Source organism: Cyrtonyx montezumae, unplaced genomic scaffold (assembly GCF_038088225.1).
Source record: "Cyrtonyx montezumae isolate F1298 unplaced genomic scaffold, pur_monq_1.0 scaffold_3, whole genome shotgun sequence".
Lineage (NCBI taxonomy): Eukaryota > Metazoa > Chordata > Aves > Galliformes > Odontophoridae > Cyrtonyx > Cyrtonyx montezumae.
The window spans coordinates 104,880,707-104,904,163 of NW_027072034.1; the positions used below are offsets into that span (position 1 = coordinate 104,880,707).

At 40.1% G+C, this 23,457-nt stretch overlaps 1 protein-coding gene across 4 annotated transcripts in view; it reads right to left on the reverse strand.

Annotated features, from left to right (window-relative positions):
- Positions 1 to 1,553: 1,553 nt before the first annotated feature.
- Positions 1,554 to 23,457, reverse strand: part of DGKI (diacylglycerol kinase iota) — a 209,044-nt gene continuing 187,140 nt past the window's right edge. For all 4 annotated transcript variants that reach the window (XM_065742681.1, XM_065742684.1, XM_065742683.1 and 1 more), the window contains 5 exons: positions 14,724 to 14,761; positions 13,053 to 13,173; positions 6,374 to 6,410; positions 3,925 to 4,024; positions 1,554 to 2,501 (listed from right to left, as the gene is read on the reverse strand). In XM_065742681.1, the coding sequence (XP_065598753.1) occupies positions 2,385 to 2,501; positions 3,925 to 4,024; positions 6,374 to 6,410; positions 13,053 to 13,173; positions 14,724 to 14,761 (413 nt within the window). In that variant the 3' untranslated portion in view covers positions 1,554 to 2,384. The remainder of the gene's footprint in view (positions 2,502 to 3,924; positions 4,025 to 6,373; positions 6,411 to 13,052; positions 13,174 to 14,723; positions 14,762 to 23,457) is intronic.

The window sequence follows — 23,457 nt, forward strand, 5'->3', positions numbered from 1 at the left end:
GGATGAGACAGCTGCAAGGTGCTCACTGAATATCCTCTACTCAGGCCCTAGTCTGGCCTCAGCACAGGACAAAATCCAGTCTCTGGTATCATTGAAGCTCTCTCTGTTTCTCACACAAGTAAAACAGCAAAAAGATACAACTGATACTAATATCATTCATATTTTAAGTCAGATATAGAGAAATATTACAGTATAGTCTTTCCTCACAGTTGGAAAATGATGCAAAGCCTACCACACTGTGAGGGTCTTCCTTATGGAAGTTTCATATACACCAAAATCATACTCAGAATTTTTTATTTTAATTATTGCCAAATTCAGTTCCAATATATACACCTTCACCACAAGCCCCTGCATTATTATCAAGGGAAGGAATTTGGCTTTCATATTTTATTTTTCAAATAAGAGAAGATAGAAAAAAAAAAGACAAAATACATTTTTTGTCGCCATTGGTCAATAGATTACAAATATATAGTTTCCTTCCAGAGGAAGAAATAATAAGGAAATATTTCACTCATATCAAATAAACTTTTGAAAACAGGAAAAATAAAATAATATATATATATATATATAGCTTTTCTTCTTCTGCCACAACAATCACTCAAAAAAAGGGGAGGGGAAGGGAAGGGAAGGGAAGGGAAGGGAAGGGAAGGGAAGGGAAGGGAAGGGAAGGGAAGGGAAGGGAAGGGAAGGGAAGGGAAGGGAAGGGAAGGGAAGGGAAGGGAAGGGAAGGGAAGGGAAGGGAAGGGAAGGGAAGGGAAGGGAAGGGAAGGGAAGGGAAGGGAAGGGAAGGGAAGGGAAGGGAAGGGAAACTTAAAAAGAATAAAGAAAGGATTTTCATTCATTTAATTTTCACAATTTCTACTGAGGAAGAAAAACTTATCTGAATAATGACCTGAGTTTTTTCCATGGTTTCCAAACTGCATGTAATCTTGATGATCAACATCCACCAAATACCTATCCCTAGAAATGCATATGAAACCAAACACTATGTAATCTTTCAAAACAAACAGCAAAGCAAAATTTAAAAATCTATTGCAAGAATTATGCCAAAAAGTGGGCCGTGAGTGTCTTCATAAGATCTCAAAGTGGAAGCTCTGCTATTTCTGGCAGCTGAACTGTCTTTAGTGAAAAAAAAACCTGAAGGTGAAAATTTTCTGTATGTATGTGTCTGATTTTCCCTCTTTTGTGGTTATAATCTTTGAGGTAAGACAGAGAACAGATGAGTACAGTAGACATGGCAGGCCTTTACAGCAGCTAAGCAAGTTTAAATTTCCAAGCCTATAGTGAATAATGAGGCAAAGAGCTGACACTTGTCCTTTTTTGGGGGGAGAGCCTTTCTTCCATTCCTAATGGGAAATCAGGTAGTTTACAGGTTCAGCCAGAGGAAATTTTCCCGTTCCCAATATATGCAGTGCTTGTTCATTTATTCATGGCTGGCAGATGACCTCCTAGGTTTCTTGTCATAAAACCCATCTTGCCAGAAGTAAAAAAAAATAGCTTTTAGTCAGGTCTGAAAGCTGACAAAAACCAGTCAATCATTATAAGTAACAATGGAGGTGCAAGAAACCTTGGGCTTGCTTTCTGCTCTTTCATTCAGTGTGGCTATATTGGATAACCGTTCTATTCAAATGGCTGTCTCATCCGGATACCATAAGCATATATGCAGCAACAATGAGGAGGTTTGTTTTTGTTACTGTTGTAAACTGAACTGTGCACCACACCCTAGAAAACAAGGCAATAGGCAGAATCCTCTCCAAAAGTGAGAAAACTCCCCAGTGACAGAACACTGAGGAAGCAGCTTCCAAAGGGATAGCAAAGGAGGGAACACAGCAGGTAAAAATGTTTTTTTCCTAAGGGCATCCAGAGCTCCTCAATTTTTTGCTACTGCCTGAACATTTGTGAAAACTCAGAGATAACAGATACTATTTACCAGATGACAATTGAGAAGAATGGGGGAATTAAAGGTATGCAAGAAAATGTAGGGATGGAGGAGGGCCTGTTCTTAAGTGTTCTAATGTCCCAGTTAGTTTGGTTCCCCCACACTCACTTCTCTCTCTCTCTATTTTTTTTTTTTTTTAATAAATTGTACAGATGAACATAGGAGAAGTTCATGCTACTTGCTGGAAGCAATTAAGGTAAATTTCCATGGCCCATGGATTCCACAGACTTTTGAGTGTCCCACCTTATCCATCACAGGCTAACTTATGGAACCTAACCACTCCATGGCAAGACTCTGTAGCCCTTAGAAACTGGTGGCATGTCCTCTGATATTTTCCACGAGAGCGAGAGACATGTGGATTCCATCAGCTTCTTCCTCACACAATGCCCAAGTGCTCAGGTGCAGCCTTGCTGTTTTTGAAGATCCTCTTCACTGTTTTCAGACATCAGACTGCTGTTTCCAAATCCTCATGGGGAACCAATTGGTAATTCTGTCGACTCTCCAGATAGGAGGCCAGATCTGGATCACCAGCTTGCTGAGCCCTGTCACGAGGAGTCTTACCCTATAATAAATAAACAGGAAGAAAAATTCTGTGCTAACATATTTAGAAGACCAAATGAAAGCATGATCCAAAAGAATTATTACATGAAGGACATAAGTACATCTGGAGAATTTACTTATTTGTACAACAAATGAAGGTGATGTCAAGTGTTTAGAGGAGACTCATAAGGTTCTGAAGAATTTGAAGATCCTTCTGGGGTTTAAGACAAATCATTCAAACCTGCAAGGACATGGGTTTTGATATATTACACAGAAGGGCTAACATATTGGGAGGAACTGAAATTTCATTCTGAGGCTGCAGTGCCTATGTGAGTGAATGGGGCACAATACTGTCAGCAACACCTGAAATGTGTTCTGCTGAACTTCACTGAGGACATGGAGAGAGGGTATTTGAGATGAGTTCAATGCGGCTCATTCTATTTCAAGTAAAAAATTTTCAATTTTCATTGCATCACTTTGCTACTCTGTTATCTGAGATACCTTATGATTACTGTGGAACTGGGCCAATAGTCTTGACCGTAAAGAATCAAAAATATTGAAAACACAATAACCTATCTCCACTTTCTTTCTCTCTGAATTTCTGGATAGATGAAGATTAACAACTCAGAAGCCACTTATCTGGATTCAGCTGTTGCAGAAATTATCTTACAATATATAGTACTGAAAAAGAGTCTGATCTGAAAAAAAGAGATCTGAAAAAGAGATGAATTCTCTCAAGCTTATAGACTGTTCTCTACAGTTTGACATGACAGGAATTGTTATTGTCTTGCTGCCACAAAAAGCTATTTCCGACTCTGGAGCCCACTGATCTGAGCATTACTCAAATACTGATACAGGTTGCTTATATGCTAGTGGGGCAGATTCAGTACCATGCTCCCAAGTGATCAGATTGGGTTTTTTCTTGCATAATATTCCTAGGTTTAAATTTTTCCCATACATCTTCCTCCTCCAAGCCTACATGGAAAGACAGCTGAGGTTAATGTCACATCAATAAACACAGGTGCAAGTGAGGACAAAAAAATATGGCTAGCATCCTCACAAAGCAAGTCAGCCACAACAAGTAAGCCTCATAGACACTGTGCAATCAAAAATCGAGGCTCCCCCAGGCGGTCCCTGCCCACAGGACTCTCTTTTGACCACACAAGAGAAGGATGCTGCTGTGCCATGAAGATGCTTCATTCACACCCAACATACCGAATATTTTGAGGCCAAGCACTCACTATAGTGAAGATGACCCACACTGGGGACTGAACTAAAGTCTCTTGTACTTGTTTGAATCAATACAGTTTTCTGAGTAAAAACGTGTAAAAAGAGCTGTTCCTGGCACACACAGGGAAGCCTCAGTCATGCACACAGCAGGGACGGATGCTGATCAGTCTCGCTTGGCTGCAGTGTTTTATAACTCATTGACTAGGCTGGGTTACCTTGGAGTCCGTCTTTCTCAGCGAGGCTCCCGCATCCACCAGGAGCTGGCAGATGGCACGATGGCGCTGGCAGGCCGCTTTATGTAACGCCGTCTCACCCCTAGACCAAAGTACAGAAACCAGCAGTGAGACATATCACACTCATCAACATTTATGAAACAGGAGGTTCAGTGAACAGAAAGAGACGATGTATTTCTGCAAGGTTGCTTCCTCCTGGCAGAGGCGGACTTGTGCACTCTCCTCCTTAGCACCTACATCCTTTGACTTAGTAAGAAGGCCTGCAGAGCACAAACAGCAACTGGAGAAGTGAGGAGTTGGAAAGAAACAGGCACAATATTTTTGTATTCAAAAACACAAAAATGTCACACTCCCATCCAACCCACAGTTCTGCTAACTGCTGCAGAGACAAAGCAGACTCCTTATTTCACACCAGGCTAAGCTGGAACAAAAATTTTTCTTCCTGCTGTTTCTCACCTAAGTACCATTCTTGGAGACATGGTAGAAAAATCATGCCCATCAAAGCCATGAATGGTACACTTTCTGCCCTGCTTCTGATAAATGACCACTATGGATGCATGAGAGGAGATTCGTGTTTTTGTTTTGTACTTTCAGACTTGTGAGCTACTGAGGAAGCTTGGACACATGCTTTTGAGAACAGAAGGCTGTGTAGAGGTGCAGGTTACTTGCAAAGTTCTTAATTCAGGGTGGGTCTACATGTAGCAGGATTCTGAGACTGACTGTACTAATGAGGTTAAAGAAACCAATTCAACTGTGACTAGAAATAGGAGGAAAGTAGTTTGATCAGCTTGAAGAGGTGTCTGTAGCACTACTGTCAAAAACATAGGGCCATTACATGCATTCCAAGATAAAAAAAAATGATAAGAATTACCTGTAATAAGACAGATTAGAAGAGCATAGATTGCCAAAAAGGAATTTCAGTCTCAGCCAATTACTGGGCAAGTTAAATATTAACAGGCATTGGTGATCTATCTATAATGTATGAGAGATAGATTCAGGAAGGTATGATACCTGATTTCACTGTGAGGATCAAAATAAAAATTCATGCTAGCAGTTACGGCTTGAACTTTTCATTTTCAAGAGTTAGTGATAGAGGAACATTTGTAAAGGGAAGCCATCATGGCTATGTTCACTTGCACTTAATTTCAGAGCCTCTGTGCTATGCCACTGCACAAGGAGAAGGAGATAGTCCATCTGGACTTCATCACCCCTGGGCTGCCCATAAGGACCCTGTACAGAACTAACAGAGAATGCCAGTAAAGAAGAGGACGCTGTGGGATGGGAAATGACAGGCTTAACCCCTACAGAAAAGGCTGTTTTATTTCTCATATATTCCGTATACTTACCAGAATTATTTATGGATCACTTATATAAGGACTGATCCAAAAGTAATGCCTCTTTTTTTGTTGTTTAATTCCTTTTTTTTTTTTATCTGCCTCTACAACATCAGAGGCAGATAGTGATGAAATAGAAGTAGAGGATGGACCTCCACATCAATATTCTGTTACACTCTGTTGCCGTGCGACAGATGGCAGCAGAGGAGCAGTCTGGCAAAATGGTACACATCATGGAGGTGCACATGAAGCAAAGGTGTGTTACTGAATTCCTCCATGCAGAAAAAAATGGCACCCACTGACATTCACTGACACTTATTGAACATTTATAGAGACCAAACAGTGGATGTGAGCACAGTGAGGCAATGGGTGGTGCATTTTGGCAACAAGAAAGACAAACTACATTCTGAATGGCCATGCTGATCATTATCAGTGCAGCATGCAGGCTCTTGTTCACCACCAATGAAAATGCACAGCTAACGGTGGCACCTGTGTTGAAAAATAGCATTTAGTAGCTGAGAATTTGTTCTATCAAATAATGTTCTTATGTTTTTTGCATGTGTTGTGTTTGCCATGGAAATAAAGAGAAAGCATTACTTCCATGGCTATCTACTTATACTATTTTGATGCTACGATTATACAGAGATGTGGAAAGTAGTCTTTATTTATTTTTATTTTTTTAATAATAATAGAGCTGATTGGGATTCTAAATATTTGAGAGAAATTTTTGATTGCAGAAGTTGTGTCCATTTAGGACAGCTAAGGCAGACCATCCAGCACTGAATAAGAAAATTCATGTCTTGACTTTTGGAATCAATCCTTCATGTTTATCCTCAGTGACTAGACTCTGGAAACATCAAAGCACCGTGCAGGATTTGTATGTCTTTAGAAAGACTAATGAGAAATGGGAAGCAATAGAGAAGAAATCCTTTCTGGGGTTCAAGAAACATTTGTTCTAGGCCTGAAAGCCACATATTCAAATCTGGGGGAACTTCTGTTTGCTTGATTTTGAAGCGATGTGCCATTTTGAAAAACAAGATAAGTTGGCTAATGTAATATAAATACTGTGAAGAGCAGACAGGGTAGACTGTACTTACGTTTCACTGTCTGTCATGTCCAGCAATTCAGATGGACCTGCAAAAGACAGTCAAGGATGTTATATAACATTTGTTTGCATATGTAAATGAACATATACAATATGTACAAGCTCAATATGTAATATAAACCAACTGAAAGCTCAGTTAGCATAAATACACCAAACTTCAAGGTAACATTTGCTTGTAGAAACCCTTGCACTAGCAAAATTCTGAATGCACAGTCACTGCTGGAGTCTCAGCGCCAGGGAGTAGCAGCTTCTAGATTATACTGGGAATGAATATTCATGGAATTTATTTTCTCACTCTTCACCTTGCTCAATTAAGTGGTTCACACAAGCACAGCACATTGTAAGTGCTGATATAATGGAGACCCTGATATATTGCAAGTTAAAATCTATTGTTAGTACTAGGGGGAAAATGTCATTAGGAAGTTGAAATTAGCCAAATTCTGTCCTGAATGACATCCCTGTGCTACTCTATTTAACAGCACTATACAGAATGTAGATCAGGGTGGAATATTCCCAGCAGTCTTTATATTGATATGCAAATCCTGTACTCTACTGGTCAGCAATGATCAGGAAAGTAAGGTTAAACAAAATAGAAAAGTTTTTTTGTTAAGTGAGACAAAAAATTCATTTATGTTGATGTGCTTTTGTTTTTGATATTCATTACAGTCAGATGTTTATAGCAGCAAATTCCATCACTGAATTACAGTGATAGGGAAAAGCTAGGACTTGGATAGCATCTGAAATGAGAAGAACCTTTCCTTTTCCAGTCTGCCTTATTATTCTCCTCTCCCTCGCTCTGGAGTATAGTGCCAGATGGTATGGGGCTTTTAGCAAGGGGAATAGTGAAACTTTACAGGAATTTTGCTTCCTGTGCATGAATATTTCTCTTCATCATACTTTGACTTTCAAATTCAAGAGTCCTCAAGAGCTTATGGCAAATCTCACCTAAAACTGAGGAATTTCACACTGTTTACTTACAAAGGCCTACACACAACCTCTTTTCATTTCTTTCACTGAGTATCTGTTGAAGCGGATCAGAGCAGTCCATCTCTCTGTCACTCCTTTTATAACATTTATGTGTATTATCTTTGGAAGAGCTGGTTGCTCTGGCTCCTGGAACTGCAGATAGCTCCTTCCCTTCACCTCCCACCATCATGAGGAAGAGGTGGCCAAAAAGGTAGCATGCCTAGAACCCAGTGCACAGAGCATTGCATACCTACTGCAGCAGTTCTCCGAGCTCATTAGCCACTCTCTCAACTCTCATGCTACACCACACAGCTGCTCCCCTTCAAAAAGAAGCATAATCATGGCCTACATTTTCTTATAAGCACAGAAGGATGCAGAAGTCTAAGCAGAATTCCCTTGTTGAGAAAAATAATAGCTAAGAAACTAAGAATAAAAATAAAAAATAACAACAAAACCAGACCAAACCAACAACTAGACAAATAAAAACTTCCTTGTATATCTCAGGACTAAAAAAACCCATGCTCTTTCAAAAATAAAGGTGATTTCCCATGGCTTGCTGCAACACTACCTTCCAGAGATAGGTACAAGGAATGACTTGCAGTATTAACTTAGTAATAGTGTGCTTCTGCTCACAGAGGAGACAATGAAGGTTGTGATGCAATGGTGCAGAAAAGTATCTGAACTGGCTGCATTGGGCACACTCTTACTTTGGTAAGAAAAGAAAAAGGAGAGAGAAATTAGAAGGATGTGATCTGACTGGACAGAAGAGCTGGAATGGAGTATGTATGGTGAGAAAGAAAACCGAGGACAAAGGAATACTAACTGGTCAGGAGAGGAGCCAAGTGCTGAGCAGTCTATGAGTACAAACCTAAGCAGGTGCCAGGTACATCCTACCAGTGCACATGGGAGCTCTCCAGCAAACTATTCCAAACAAAACAACCAATGGGAGCAACCTGACTCCATCCCAGACTTCAGGCCAGATATCACAGTTAATCAATTTACAGCACAATGTGGTGCCAGGATTCATTGATTTTATTCTCTTTGGCCTATCTCTGAAATTATACGGTACCAGCTCACACTCAATCTGAGCTGCTTCCTTTATTTTTTATTTATTTTGCTTGTGCTTCTCATAACCCATATCACGCTCTCCTCCTAATTCCCTTTCCCCTCTGTTTTGGACCTCATTTTTACATCAGTCTCCCTGGCGCTGCCAATCGACCATTCCAAATCCCCCTCTGCCCTGGGACAAAAGCTGCACAGATGTGGGAAGGGCTGGCACTGGGAAAGCTAACGTTACTGTCATCCTGACCCAGCAGGGAGGCGGCTGTTTTACTCGGGGACAAGAGGCAAAGAAAGAAAAGGAGACCATGGCACAGAGAGAGAGAGAGGACAAAATAACCCCATAGAAATCCGGAAGGGAAATGCATGAGTGAGATTTCTATCAAGGAAAACAGTAGGGGGGGAAATAAAAACAAAAGATAGAAATGTGTGGAGAGGTGAAGGAAGGAAAAAAAAAAGAGAGAGAGAAAGAGAGAGATTTGGGGACTAAAGAATGACGGGATGGGGACAGGGGGGAGAAGTTTGCTTGAAAGGAGCTGAAAAGCATGACACACTGTGGGGGAGCCCAGCTGAGATCACTTTCTTTCCTTCACATCTCCAATAGACTGTCTGTGTAGAATTATTAACTTTTTTCCTTCTTTCCTTCTGCCCCCTTTCACTCCATCAAAACCCCTCTCTAATTTCTCAGGCAGAGCTGGGGATGGGAAGAGGCAAGAGGAGATGCTAGAAAGCAGCTGCCCTTCAGCTGAGTTCATTACAACATAAAAGAAAGGCAAAAGGAAGCATTTCCAAAATATACAGCATCATGCAGCCCAAAAGGCCTCCAAGCCTGCAACACAGCCTGCCCTCTCCAGTGGAGGTGGTTACAGTTACCCACAGGAGACCCACAGTTATTAACCCCTGCCAGTCCCATCTTCATAGAACTGGGGAAGAAGTGAATTTGTTTTTGACAATAATATCTGCCACTAGCAGCATTTCCAGTTGTTTATCTGTCAAAATCCTCTTTGGTTAATAATTTAATTAAGTTTTTGATATGCAGGACAAAAATGGATTTGGTTTGTTACTGTCAAAGAGGGAATCTTTTTAAAATAAAATAATTTTGTTTATTTACAAAAGCAGAACTATTTCTGGTCTTCCCCCAACTTTGGACTCCTCAATTCTATCTGATGTGAATTTTAACAGTGTCTGTCTTGGCCTACTAGTGTCTTCTGGCTCTGAATTTCTATAGTATCAGGTAATTTGATCCAGTTATGAGAACATGCCTTCCATTTTAACTGTCTCTCACTCATGTTAACTTCAAATTTTATAAACCAAACTTATACTTTGTCACTTCTTGGAAAACTGAGCTATTTTCTACTTAGGCGCCTCACAAATGTCCCCCAACTATAAAACACTCTGCAAATCTAGAGTTATCAGTGAATGTATAACAACAAAAAGTATCCGCTTGTTTACCAGAGGATGCTATCTAGTGGAGCAAGGACAGAGGTGAGAGATAACAAAAATGTTCATGATGGCATGGACTGACTATTCCACAAGAAGTTTCCAACACAAACTCCAAAGCAATTATAATTAATGTTCTTCTGTTGAAAGCTGACATTCCCTAGATTAACTACAAAACTCTTGGATGTCTTTTGAGCCTCTAGAGAAGAAAAGAAGGAGAAGACATATATTGGATTGTTTGTCTTCAATAATTGTTATAAAATATAAACAGTTCAGAACTTCCAGATGAAGATTCCAAGTCAAGTTTGATTCCAAAGATGCGTGATAATTTAGGAGATCCTTTTCTAACTGAGTTTCCTAAGTGTTCCCTACTGACTGTGTGAAGCAAGGAAAGAGTTAACCTTTTTTAACCTGTAAGCACTGGAGTGTGAGACAGTTGACTGCAGCGATAAACAGATGTGGTTTTGATACCTACCGTGTTTGGCCCTCAGTTTCTTGCTAAGAGTTTCTTAGCCCAGCTGCAAACAGATCCCAAAAGGTGACCCTTTCAATACAAGCAAGAGACTATTGATTTATGAAGGCTTCTTGAACAACATGTAGGTCTGTGTATCTGTCCTTCATGCACAGGAGATGGAGAGAAAATTGTTTTGAAGGAACAGCAACCAACACCATTCCTGAAGCAGTAAGCAGCTGTTCTAACACCTACTACATTGCTGCTTCAGCTGCTATTCCAGGTTCATGCTAGTCCACGGATAAGTCTCTGGCAACACTGCACAGCAATATCTTTGTTTGGCTCATCTCTACCTTTTTATACCTCCAGAAGAGTTATTTCCCTCTTCCCCCGCCCTTAACATCTGAAATCATTCTGATCAAGATCACAGTGTCATAGTGTAACCTTTCATGTTAATATCCCTGCATGTTCACAGAAAGCATAAAGCCATCATCACAAAGGACAGCCTTAATATCGCAACACCATTTCCTCTCCTTCGTAATCCCAGTGCTATGCCTGAGATGTGTCTGTTTGGGGTGGGGAGGGATTTACCACCCTTCTACCACATTCAGTTCTCCCCAGTTGCTTCACACCAGATAGCTAATGCTCATTTTCTGTTGCTGTTGGTCACGGTTTGAAGTATATTCAGATTTTCTCTGTGATTAATAATAGATTTTCTGTGCTGTGTGCTGGACAGTATTTCTAGTGGAGTTCTTATTAATGTTAACCATCTCCAGTCACATGTTCTTGACAAACTATGTGACAGACAAATTATGGGGGAATTAGAGGTGGGCAAAAGTAACGGCCAGAACAAGAGCAAGATCTACTTTTATCAAGGGTGGCTATCAGCAGAATTGAGAAGCTGGATACAGGGAAAGTCTCAGATATTGGTACTGTTGGATAGGGTATCATACATTAATTACTATTGAGAAGATGCCAGGTGCCAGAGAAAACGACATAAAAACAAGGACATTATGATGATGATTCAGCAAGAGAGGTTGTTTGTGACTGAGAAGTGCCCAGGGTAGATATTAGATTCATTAATTGCTTGGTGGGAGAAAAGAGGAGGCCCCTATTAGAGCACTGTCCCATGCACTCTCTGATCCCCGGAGAATGTTAAACAAACAATGCATTTGGAGAAGCCCAGAGGACATATGTCTGGAAAGCTGCAAAAGCTTCCTGTCATCCTTGGGGATAGAGGGGGGGGAAAGAGGAGCTGAGTTGACATTTGCTCAACCTTCTGGTTTGTCTTTGTCTAACTGTCTGTAATCCCCTACATTTCTCTTTTCACTTCAAAAATTCCCATGGATTTCCTGCTCACATCCTCAGTGGTTTAAATGATCTCATTTTAAACCCTTATTGAAGGAATGGTAACTGGGTCAGTCTGTAATTTAAGGTATGTGTGCCTAAGAAAAGTCCTGGAGAGGCATCCATGAGAGTGAAGTGGCACAGGTCATGTGTACCGTGAGAAGAAAACAGAAAGAGTAAGAAAATTAAGTAAAATTAAGTCTATCTATGGAATTTAGAGGTACATATATGAACTGTAATTAACAGGATGATCCAGAGAAGTCAAATAAGTAGATTTAGTAATAGTAAGACTTGCTACAATGTGTGAGAAAAGTAGCCAGTATTTGGATATAAGGCCAGCTACATGTATCTACCATAGGTAGGTACCTCTGCACACTAAAAAAGAGGCTCCCCTCAGCTATAACTGGGCCACAGTTCTGCTTAAAATGCTTTATGAACCTATTGGATATATCACACTGTATGTAAACACCTAAACTTCAGGAGTCAAACTGAAGCTAAATCCCACCTCAGTTAAAACAAACGTTAACAGATAGATTATTGCCTCCTTGTTTACTGTGAGTGGTGCTTTATACTTCTCTCTGTACAATTTCTGTAGCAAATTTCAGGCACTAGCTAATACATTAAAATTGTCAGAGACAGTCTCTGCGTTAGTGATCAGTGATGCTGTTGTGGTCTATATCATTTTTCCAGCAATCAGTGAACAAGATCACTGTAGTTTGAACTGGCAGAAACTCCTAAATACTGCTAACTCAAACATAGGTAAACATGCGAATTCTTACATAGCCCATGTAAGCATGCCTGCAACCCTGTTACTGACAAAGAGTCTGAAGGAAAAATCTGAAATGGCAAGATCACTGCATACAAATATAATTATTTTAAATGGATATCATAAATTTTTGTTATGAGGTGGTCTTGATAAAAAAGACAAAATATTGGAAGGTTGTGAAAGAAACTAGGCAAATCCAGCCTAGAAAAACAGCTTCCTAATCAGTGTTATTAAATACTGAAATAATACCAATGGTAGGAGGGACTTTACATTTGTGTTTATGATTTTACACAGATTAAATGTTTTCTACAACACATATTCTAATAGGAAAACAAATTAATTCTGCAGACCCTCATGCCAGAGGGCGAACTAGAGCATCACACTGGGTCTTCACAGTGTCACAAGTGATGAAACTGTGAAAATACCCATTCTCCTCCAAAGTCATAATAATTTTAGTTTCCCTTTATCTGGAGCCATTCATGTCAATTGCTACTAGATTCCTAGTCTCCTGCTCATGCCTGCTGCAGGTGAACATCTGGCTGCAGGTGACAATAATGAGTGAGGATGCTCCCAGCCATACTGTGCTCTGTGGTTTCACCTGGCTGACACATTTGGCTGCTGTAGGTTTGCACACTGACTCACCATGTTCCAGGATATACTTCACAATCTCGCCATGCCCACTCTTGGCAGCGTGGTGCAACAAGGAGCCGTGGTCAGGTCCTTGGATTAACAAATTGGCTCCTTTTTTACAGCATTCTATGAACTAGGAAAAAAAAAAAAAACACACATACACATAAAGAAGGATAATGCAGAAGCAGAAAAACAGATATGCAGGCAAATCATGTATTAATTTCCGCAGGAGATCAGTACAACAATGCAATGCAATGAAATACAATATTACATTAAAGCCAGCTTTTAAGCCCCAATGAAAAAAAAAAAAAAACTTAGCATTGACAATTATATGGGTTAACAGGAGCAGATCATATTTCCTGAACAATGAGACGTTGCTGCTCTATGGGTGGTGAATTATTGGTTGCTATAAATGCTTGCAAAAATACTTCCAGTGAAGTCGTTAGGAAATTTAAAAATATATGTACTCGATAGAAAATTCTGGCTTATGTCCTGAAAATTCCACTTCTTTTTTTTTTTTTAATCAGCAAAGGAAGCATACCCAAGATAAATACTTTCTGACTAAACTAGAAGACTCCGAGTCAAAAATCCACAGGGAGCTAGATTTGAACTGCCAGAGATCTTCCTTCTCACACTCTCTCTTCTATTCAGAGCCCCCTAAAAGGGGGAAGCATTATCCAGGATAAGAATGGACAGGGAACATCCACAGGTCAGTTCTAAGATTTGCTGTAAACTCTGTTTCTGTAATACAGATTACTGCAGAAAAGAGGGAGTAGCTGCTTACTGGAACATTATTCATGACATACGACACCTGAAGAAGGGCAAGTTTCCATGTCAAAACTCAGGCAAAGAGCTTTCAAAAAGCAGAAACTGAACAATATTTTTATGACTGCTTGCTTGAGGAATATTCCCTAGATGCTGCAGCTACCACACTAGAGAAGGAATGGAAGGCGCATCTGCAGGCCAAGGGTTACCCTGACAGAGCTGTCATTTTTACGAATGGCTCCAAGCTGGCTTTTTGCAGATAATATTGCTATCATTAATCACACTCCTAATCCAAATTCAGGGACATGTTTGCAAACCCCTGTTTGGCTACTGAAACACACAGCCTGAGTAAGTGTCAGGCACGGAACTTCAGACTTTGGGAACAAGGCTTTTTTACATGGATTCCTTTTCCTACCAAAGCAGGGTACCAAAAATTTACCACACCAAAATACTATTGGTTTTGAGACATCTACCAGATGTTTCATTCTACCTGGCCTGGGGTTGTCTAGGAAGATGTTAAAATGTCTCTAACAACTCAAATTGCTCGGCCACCAACATCACTGCAGTAAAACATCTTTTATTGCGTAAGGTTGCATCAGAATTACCTTGTTGCTTGGTGCTGCATCTGCCAGTACAGTGATTTCCCTATTGGTAATTGACACAGTGCTTTGTACAGTGCACTATGGACCCTGGTCTGAAAGGTGCTGCCTAACACCAGACCCTATTCAGTAGAATTTCACACCTTAACTGACTGATGTCTCCCTAATACTCAGGGTTTCCTGGAAAGGCTGTAAAATGGCATTTGACAGCAGTCCCTACAGCAGTCTGTTTATGTTTTGAGCAGAGGTGTGATATAATTTACAGCATATCAAACCTTCAAGTAGCTGTGAAAACACGGACACAGTACGCTGTGCTTACCTTCAGCAGATCGCCAGCTATGACTGCCTGTAAAAGTGCTGCAAAAGACAAACAGAAAACTAACGTAAGGTAGAAAGCATTCTGTATATAGGCTCACAGCTGAGAACACACCTCACAGTATGCATGAGTTAAGATATGTCTCAATTTGCTTGCATCCTCATATACCATTAAAACTGGTGAGGACCCTGAACTGACATGTTGAGAAGGGAGAAGGAAGACTACACATGGCATGAATGCTGTACGGACATTGAACCATTATTTCCTATACTGCCCTGGAACTGCATGCTTTGCCTGAAGTTTTGCTTCGTGGCACTTCAGAAAAATTTCAACACAGGATGGGCCTGACTCCCTGACGTCTGAGCCATAGCTGAGGATATCAGTGCCAAACACAGAGAACCCGACTCGGACCATAGAACTGGTGGTGGAGTGGTCAGACAGCTTCAAATATGCTGAGAGTTCCAAGTCACAGAAAACAAAGGGACAAATCAGAGATTTCTTAACATTTGTTTGTATTGTAAGAACATCTTGGCCTGCCAGATGGCAGCAAGTCCCGCCAGTTTGGTAGGCAGGGTCAAACACAGAGCAGAGCCACTTTCCATCCTTTTAGCTGCAGTAATTTAAACAGACACAGGAGGAAAAAGAGACAAAGAGAGGCACAGTGAATGAGAGATCACAATAGGGCAGGGAAGAGCTGTGAACAGAGCCCAGGTCTACTCACTGGCACAACTGTCCCAAGCCCATTTAGAATGAAGTGGAAAGGCAAAAGCTTAAGACTCTGTATTGTCCTATGTATAGGCTGCACTCAGCAACAATACTAGTAGACAGCAAGTAACCACCCTTTTTCCTAAAAAAAAAAAAAGATCTTCCTTCTTGTTTTTAAATTTAAAAATAATTATGAATAATCTTTCTGGGAAAGCATTTTTTTTTGTTTGCATCATAGAAATTGTTAAACATTTGCCTCAGTTCATACTTTCTCAAGAGTGCCAAAGCCCATTTCTCTCTTCAAGTCTATGCAGTGCAATCAGGTTAAATATTTGCTGAAGTGCCGCCCTTGATATAATTATGCCAAAAGCTCAAGTAGGGAGGAACAAGGGGGAAGGAAAAACATAGTAAAGACCTGTATCTGAAAAATAACACACAGTGAACTGCACAGTGTGAATTCTATGAGGAGCTTGTTACAACTCCAGAAGTGACACTGCAGAAGAGGAAGAGTACGCAAAGACATCTCAACAAATGTTCCTTTCTTTGAAAACACCTGGATTTCTGTACGGCTTCCAGTGGTCTCAGTGACACCTAATGCCCTTATCTCAGAGCAATAGGAAAAGCAAAAATTCAGTCCAGCAAACTTCTCATTCAGGAAAGCAGGAACTGCAGCACAGGTATTCCCTGTAACACTGGATTTAGGGCAGTCCTAGAGTGCTTACAAGTTAAATTAAGTCCTGTAAAACCCCTGGTGCCTGTGGGCACCAGGGCACTCTGCTTTGAGGAGTGGAAGAAGTCCAACACCAGCAAGTAGGATAATAGACTGGAAAAATACATTAGTATCTTTTCTTCAGACTTCATTTTCAGTGGAGTACAGTTTTGTTTTTTTCCCCCAGTATTTCTAGTACTGCCTCTGCTCAATTTAATACAGGAACAGAATGTGGCCCTTGTGCCACTCAGGTCATCTTTTCTTGTACTTATTCTCTGACTGGATCTCAGAGCCATAGTTATTGTGTGGGTTGCTGCAGTCTGGGCTTGTGTAACTATTTTGCTCCCCTCACACATGCAGAAATCAAATGAACTGATGACATCAGCTTTTTATATCCATCTGCATTCAGTATTTTAAGATATGGTTGGTTTAAAATTATTTGAGAGACAGAAATACGTTTTCTCATTTAAATTAGAGCTGCTAGTCGAGGTTACAGTTCAGAAAAGCCAGGAGATCTAATAAACTGTGAAGCCTAGCAATCCATAGCAATTCTGCATTGAGTACTCATAACCAGAGGTTTTCCTGGGAGCATTAGGATAAAATAATTTTAAAACACATTCAACAAAATTAAACCAATCTTTTCCACTCTTTTTTAAGCCTCCAATCCAGCTAAGCATTTAGGTAGGTGCTTAGAGTTGAGCTAATCACATTCTTTTTACCAACTTTACCTGCAAACAATTCTAAGTGCTTTGCTAGAGTATAACCTATAGCATAAATGAAGGCATTACAGATAAAAAAAAACCAGTTGGCATAACAAGTAGGTTAGATCACAGTAAAATAATTCTCCACTGTAAGCCACAATGCTGGAAGACTTAGAAACTCTAGAACTAGATACAGAGGAAGTTTCTTCAGAATATGGGCTCACTTTTGCATACACTTATGAATACTGCTTAGCACTCTAAACCTATAAACTCAAATGGGATTGGTGGGGATACTCAGGAGGAGGGGCTGGAGGGCAAAAATTATCTGGCTATAAGAGGTGATTAAAATAAGTAAGTAGATGACAGTGATAAGAGATTTGAATGAGAAATAGGACACAAACGCCATTAACATGCAATATCAAGCTATCTTAAAATTAAAATCACTAAAGAATTATTTTTTGTCTTTTGAGAAACACTGAACTACTGATGTAATATATAACATGAATTATGCAATTGTTTTGTATCATAAAATAACTTCATGTCTTGAAGATACTTCAAAAATTACTTAATTTAAAAAATATTTAAATCAAGCCTTTCTTTTTTCTCAGCTTCTCATGAGACAAGTATGTTTCCTGACTAATAGAAATGTTTTATTACTCATTTCATTAATTTAACAAGCAGATTTATTGCTGATGAAATGTGACACCTCGACAAGACTCAGACTGAAGTAGTCTGTCCATATAACTAGGCTGTCACAGTGCTAGACTCCCTGGTCTGCCTTCTCAGCAAAGTTCAATTCTCTCTGCAGCTACATCGCTACAGATAGGCCCTACTCCATCTCTGTTCCACCAACCACTCTGCTGAAAAGTGTATAGCTTCAAAGTGTAAAAAAATTGAGGTTGATAAAACCTTCAGCTCCTTCAAAAGACACTGTAAGACAGGTGATGATCTGAAGTATTCAGGACCTTATATAAACATCATTTATCAGGCAGTGCATACAACAATCCAGCTTTTTCTAAGACAAGGAACTTGGAATTAACATGCCATCCACATTTCAGTGCTGAATGTCTCTTTCTGGTTAGAAGCAGATAATAAATATACTAGACTTCAGGGCTCTGCTGTGAGTCACCTGACTATAAGCCTTGGTATACATCTCCATTTCCTGCCAGATTTGCTCCAGGGAATTCTTAAGGCTCACCTCTTCAAATTCTGTCTTACTCAAATTTTGCTGAACTGATAGCGATAAAAAAAAACTGCAGCAGAAGGTGACATCATTACATTTCTTCGCAGTTATTAAACTTAACTTGGCCTATCATTAGCTTCCAGAACATTTCCCATTCTTTATTACTTCTGAGGACTACGAAATTCACAGAACCAGAAATTTGAAGTAATTGCTGTTTTACATGTTGAGAAGTTAAAAGCTAACCCTGACTTAGAAGAGTGTTCTTTTTACACAGCTGGAGTCTGCATAGCTATTAAAGTTCAGAATTACAAAAAAAAACCGATAAGAAAACAAGTTCTTCTTCATTATTTTGTACTAGTTTAACAGAAATCAATAATAACTATTTCAATCACTCAAAAAGCTAAGCTCTACAGTGAGTGTGTAGTCTATATAGATTATCATTCAGAAATACATTGTTTTCTCTGTAAACAACAATTTGCTTGTAACAGCTTTGCGCAATTCAGTAAAGATCAAACCTAATATGAAAATCTGACAGCAACATAACATCTAGAAATGCACAGAGCTGACCTTTTTTCTACTCCACACATAGTCTTCAACCTTTGTCTGCAGGAAAAGTTGTTGGATCAGGTCACTTTGGAGAAGTGGTCTATTGAATAACTTAACATGAGCCAATTAGTGTGCATTTGCAGCCCAGAAGGCTGACTGTAAACTGGGCTGCATCAAAAAGGGGGTGGCCAGCAGGGTGAGGGAGGGGATTGTTCTTCTCTGCTATGCCATTGTGAGGCCCCATCTGGAGTACTGAGTCCAGATCTGGACAGTACAAGAAAGATACGGTGAGGGTCACAAAGTTGATAAGAGGGCTGAGGCACTTCTCCTGCAAAGAAAAGTTGAGGGAGTTCTTCTTCAGCTTGGAGAAAAGAAGGCTTAGGAAAGACCTCATTGTGACCTGCCAGTGCTTTAAGGTAGATTTTAAGCAGGAGGGAAATCAGTGTTTTACATGGTTAGTTAGTGACAGGATAAGGCAGAATGGTTTTCAACTAAAAGAGGGGAGACAGATTAGATGTCAGGGAGAAATTCTTTACTCAGAAGGCAATGAGGTGCTGGAACAGCCTGCCCAAAGAAGCTGTGGGTGCCATCCAAAGAGGCATCTAAGGCCAGGCTGGATAGGGCCCCTGGCATCCTGATCTAGGTCCTTGACTTAGTGGTTGGCAGCCCTGCCTGTGTCAGAGTACCTAGAACTACATGATTTTTAAGGTCCATTCCAACTCAAGTTATTCTATGATTCTATGACTATGATGACTGTGATAAACCAGCATGTAAACTGATACATCTAAAGGGTCTGTCGGTACTACAGATAGTTTTCAGGAATCTACAGTAAAGAAAAGTTGAAAATGTCTGCATTTGAGTTTTTATAAACTAGTCTCCTCAATATTTCATCTGCTTTTAAGGTTATAGAAAAAAAAATTAAAATGTGTATGCCAGATTGTCTTCATAACTGAGAAATTAAATAAAAAATTAATGATGCTTTGTTGGAATGACCACAGGCTGGCAGGTCTTTGATCTACAGACAGTCTCTAGTCACACTGAAGCCGATGATGCTTAAACATTTCTCTTTGAAGCTAAGCTGAGTGGAAGGAGAAATTAAATGTTTCTTCATGTCTTTCATGCACCTACAAGTACTGAAAACAGCTACTGAAAACAGCAACAAACAGAAATAAATGGAAATAAAGTTCATGCATTGAGGGGTTTCCCAAGAAAAGAAAAGGAAATAAATATCTCTGTGTGGGTATGAGAGCCAAAAGACTAACAAAAAATAAAAGCAGCAGAGTAAAATGACCAATGGAAACACTGGCTTAGACTTCTGCAGAAGAAAGTGTGTGCTGATGGACAGTCAGCTGAAAGTGAGCCAGCAGTGTGCCTGGGTAACCAAGAAGGCCAATGGCATCCTGACTTATATCAGGAATGGTGTGGTGAAGAAGACTAGGGAAGAACTCGACACTGGTGAGGCCCCACCTTGAGTACTGTGTTCAGTTTTGAACACCTCAGTACAGAAAGGACATTGAGGTGCTGGAGCAGGCCCAAAGAAGGGCAGCAAGGCTTGTGAAGGGCCTGGAGAATATGCCCTATAAGGAGAGAGTGAAGGAACTAGGGCTGTTTAGTCTGGGGAAGAGGAGGCTGAAGGGAGACCTTATTGGTCTCTTCAAATACCTGAAAGGTGATTTCAGTGAGAGTGGGGTTGGTCTCTTCTCACTGGTGACAGGACAAGGGAATATGGCCTCAAATTACTCAATTATCCTCTTCCAGGGGAGATTCAGGTTGGATATAAGGAAATACTTCTTCACAGAAATGGTTAAGTACTGGAATAGGCTCCCCAGAGAGGTGGTTGAGTCACCATCCCTGAATGTGTTTTAAATCCATTTGAATGTGGCGTTCAGAGACATGATTTAGTGGTGGGTTATTAGAGTTAGAGTAGTATGATCTGGTTGCAGTTGGACTTGATGATCTTGAAGCTCTTTTCCAACCTGAGCAATTCTGTGACTCTATGAAAATAACTTATATGCTCACTGGAAGAGGACTTAAAATTTTTCATCCTTACAGAACATGGAAAAGTTCTCTGAATATGGGCTACCCAGTGCAGACTCAAGTCCAGGTCAATCAAGCCCTAGTAAAAGACACTCCCTTTGGAATGTATTATTATACTAATGCCAAGATAAGGAAACGAATATTTGATACTGTCATAAACCTCAGGACTGACTTTTTTCTTACAGCTAGGAAAAGCTGTGTAGAGGGGAAAAAAATGCCCATTTTCTGTACTGTAAAACCAGACCAGATACCACTACCTGCCTGAGCATAAAGCTTAGTAGTGCTATTTGATAGTGTGGTGGTTTCACCCTGATGGGTGAGCAGCTAAACTCCGCCGCAACCACTCTCCCACCCTCACTCCTCAAAGGAAGAAGGGGAGAAAATACATTTGAAAAGGGCTCAGAGGTTGAGGTAAGGAGAAGGAATCATTCACCAATTATTCTCATGGGCAAAAGTCCTTTTGAAAACTAGAAATTCCTGAAGGAGTAGTCTGGCGAGGGAGTAGGAAACAGGTAAAGGTTTAAGTCTGGTCTAACTTGAGAAGTTACACATTAGACTCAAGACTGTATAAGAACTGTGATAAAAATAAGACAGCAAAAATACATTGAGTTCAGAGATTTCAAGCCTACAGTGTACTGGTGGTTCTTTTATTTACTTTTTTTTTTTTTATTTTTGTTGTTGCTGTTGACTTTGGCAAAGACTGACTGATTTTAAAACTTTTTCCAAAATGTATGTTTGCTGCCACTATCCAATATCCTAAAGAAACAGATGGTAAACAAGATTTCCCCACAGGATTTCAGCTTTCGGAAAGGCTCAGGCTTCTTAGGGAATCTGAGGGATTCAACAGTGGTCTAGGTAGCTCACAAGAGCAGAGCTGTGAAGCACAATTTCCATGAAAGAAAATCAGACAAACAGCCTGAGAGTTCAAAATATTCTTTAGAGACCAAGAAAACAGACAATCTGCTACAACCAAAAGCTCAGAAGCGCATCAGCTGAACAGCAGCCAGACACAGAAGTCTGATGACTATTCAGCACAAGGCCTTCACAAAACATCTCCAGCTAATCCATCTGTACAGGAAAACGTGTGTATAAGCATACCGTCTCCTGTGGTTTAAGAGGCACTTCTGAAGCACGCTGGCACTCTGAACAAGTCATACTTCAATAAGATCTATTTCTGGGATTGCCCAAAGAGGTAAAAAGTCCTCAACATTTTGGGTTGTCCTTTAGCTACAAAACTACATTATTCTGTGCAAATCCAAAGGGGAGAACATAAACAGTATTAACTGTATGTCTGCCTAATTTGAGAATAAAACAAAGGAACTAGAAATGCAAAAATCACCCCTTACTCAGGTAGTTTTTTGTATTAAAAACCTTTTCTTTGAATTTTAGATTCAAACAACACACAGCTTCAAATCACTGTTTAGAGAAAAGATTAAGAAAAAAAGTAAAATAAAATAAAAAGTTACAAAAAATAGTAAAAATAACCACACATGGCCTTGGTGAAGGAAAAGAAAGACCAAATTCTCACTTACACAGAAGTCCCTTCATAAAGCTCTGGAAGGATAAAGAAGCTTTCAAGCAGATGTTAATTACACCCAAGCTGCCTTTAAGGTCCCATTTGCACTGTCAGACTAGTTTAAAGGTAATTTGATGCCAATTAGAGTCCACCCTGAATTGTTTATGTGGCACTGGTGCTGATCTAAGAGTACATTTGATAGTTAGGAGTGGAAGTATTCAAATCCTAATGCTGAACATTTCCTGCAAGACTGTCTCAACTAGTTTTACAAAGGGAAGGGATGACCATAAGGCGAAAGAGCTTCCTTTGTAAATGGTCCAAAAACACAAAGAGCAGTTGCAGATAAACTAAATACCATCTGGCAGACATCATTCCTTTTTTTAATTTCCTTTTTCCTTCCACCATTTTTATTTTTAAGCCAAGATGGGAACAATTACTGTCATTTTCAGGAGTGATGTGGTGGGGGAAAATGTCTCTGATGAAGCAAGAACACAAGGCAGGGAAGACTGTGGCTGACTAATGCAGACACTTTATCAACAGAGTGGCGTTAGTTTGGCGGGAAGGGAATTCTAGGCAAAATAATTAAGCAATGATTTACTTTTTTATATAAAAACAAAGGGTTGCAAACAAAACCAGGAACAGTGTGAGTCATATCATTTTTCCCCCTCCCCTAATATGGCAGACCATTATTATTACAGACACTCCTATTGCAGTTCCTTCAGGTCTTTGCCATAGCAAGGCTAGCTACAATGCCTTTGTCCAGCAATATCTAAGTAACTTATCTTCAGAAGTTAGTTCTTCACAGTAGGAATAAACAATCTGGAAGTCAGTTCCAGCTGTTATTTGCTGGTCTTGTGTGGATGGAGGGAATTGTTTTCCTGTTACTTCAATGAGTTACCATGGTCATCTGACCACAAGTAGCATTACAGTGTCCATCAGAAACAAAAAACAGGAGTGAAGTACACTGCTACATTACTCAGGTCTTCTGCTTGAAAACTGATGCCCTGATCCAGACAACACTTGCATTGTTCCTACACCCTTGCAAGGGGAAAGGGATAAGGGCAGTGGGCATCTGGAAAAACAATTTCTCAATTTTCCCATACTACCTGTTAAGCAGCCAGCATCTTCTACACCTCTCCTTTCCAGCTGCCTACTTTAGATATAATGGGAGATGGGATATAGGTACCTTTAAAATGTTTTGGAGAATGGATCTCCCTTAGTCCTCGAGAAGTGCTTTGACAGAACACTTCTGTTGCTGTCAGTACTATGGCTCTGAATTAAACCCACTCTCTGCTGAGACGTGAACAAACTGAGCAGATCCCCATGCTGCTGTTGGCTCA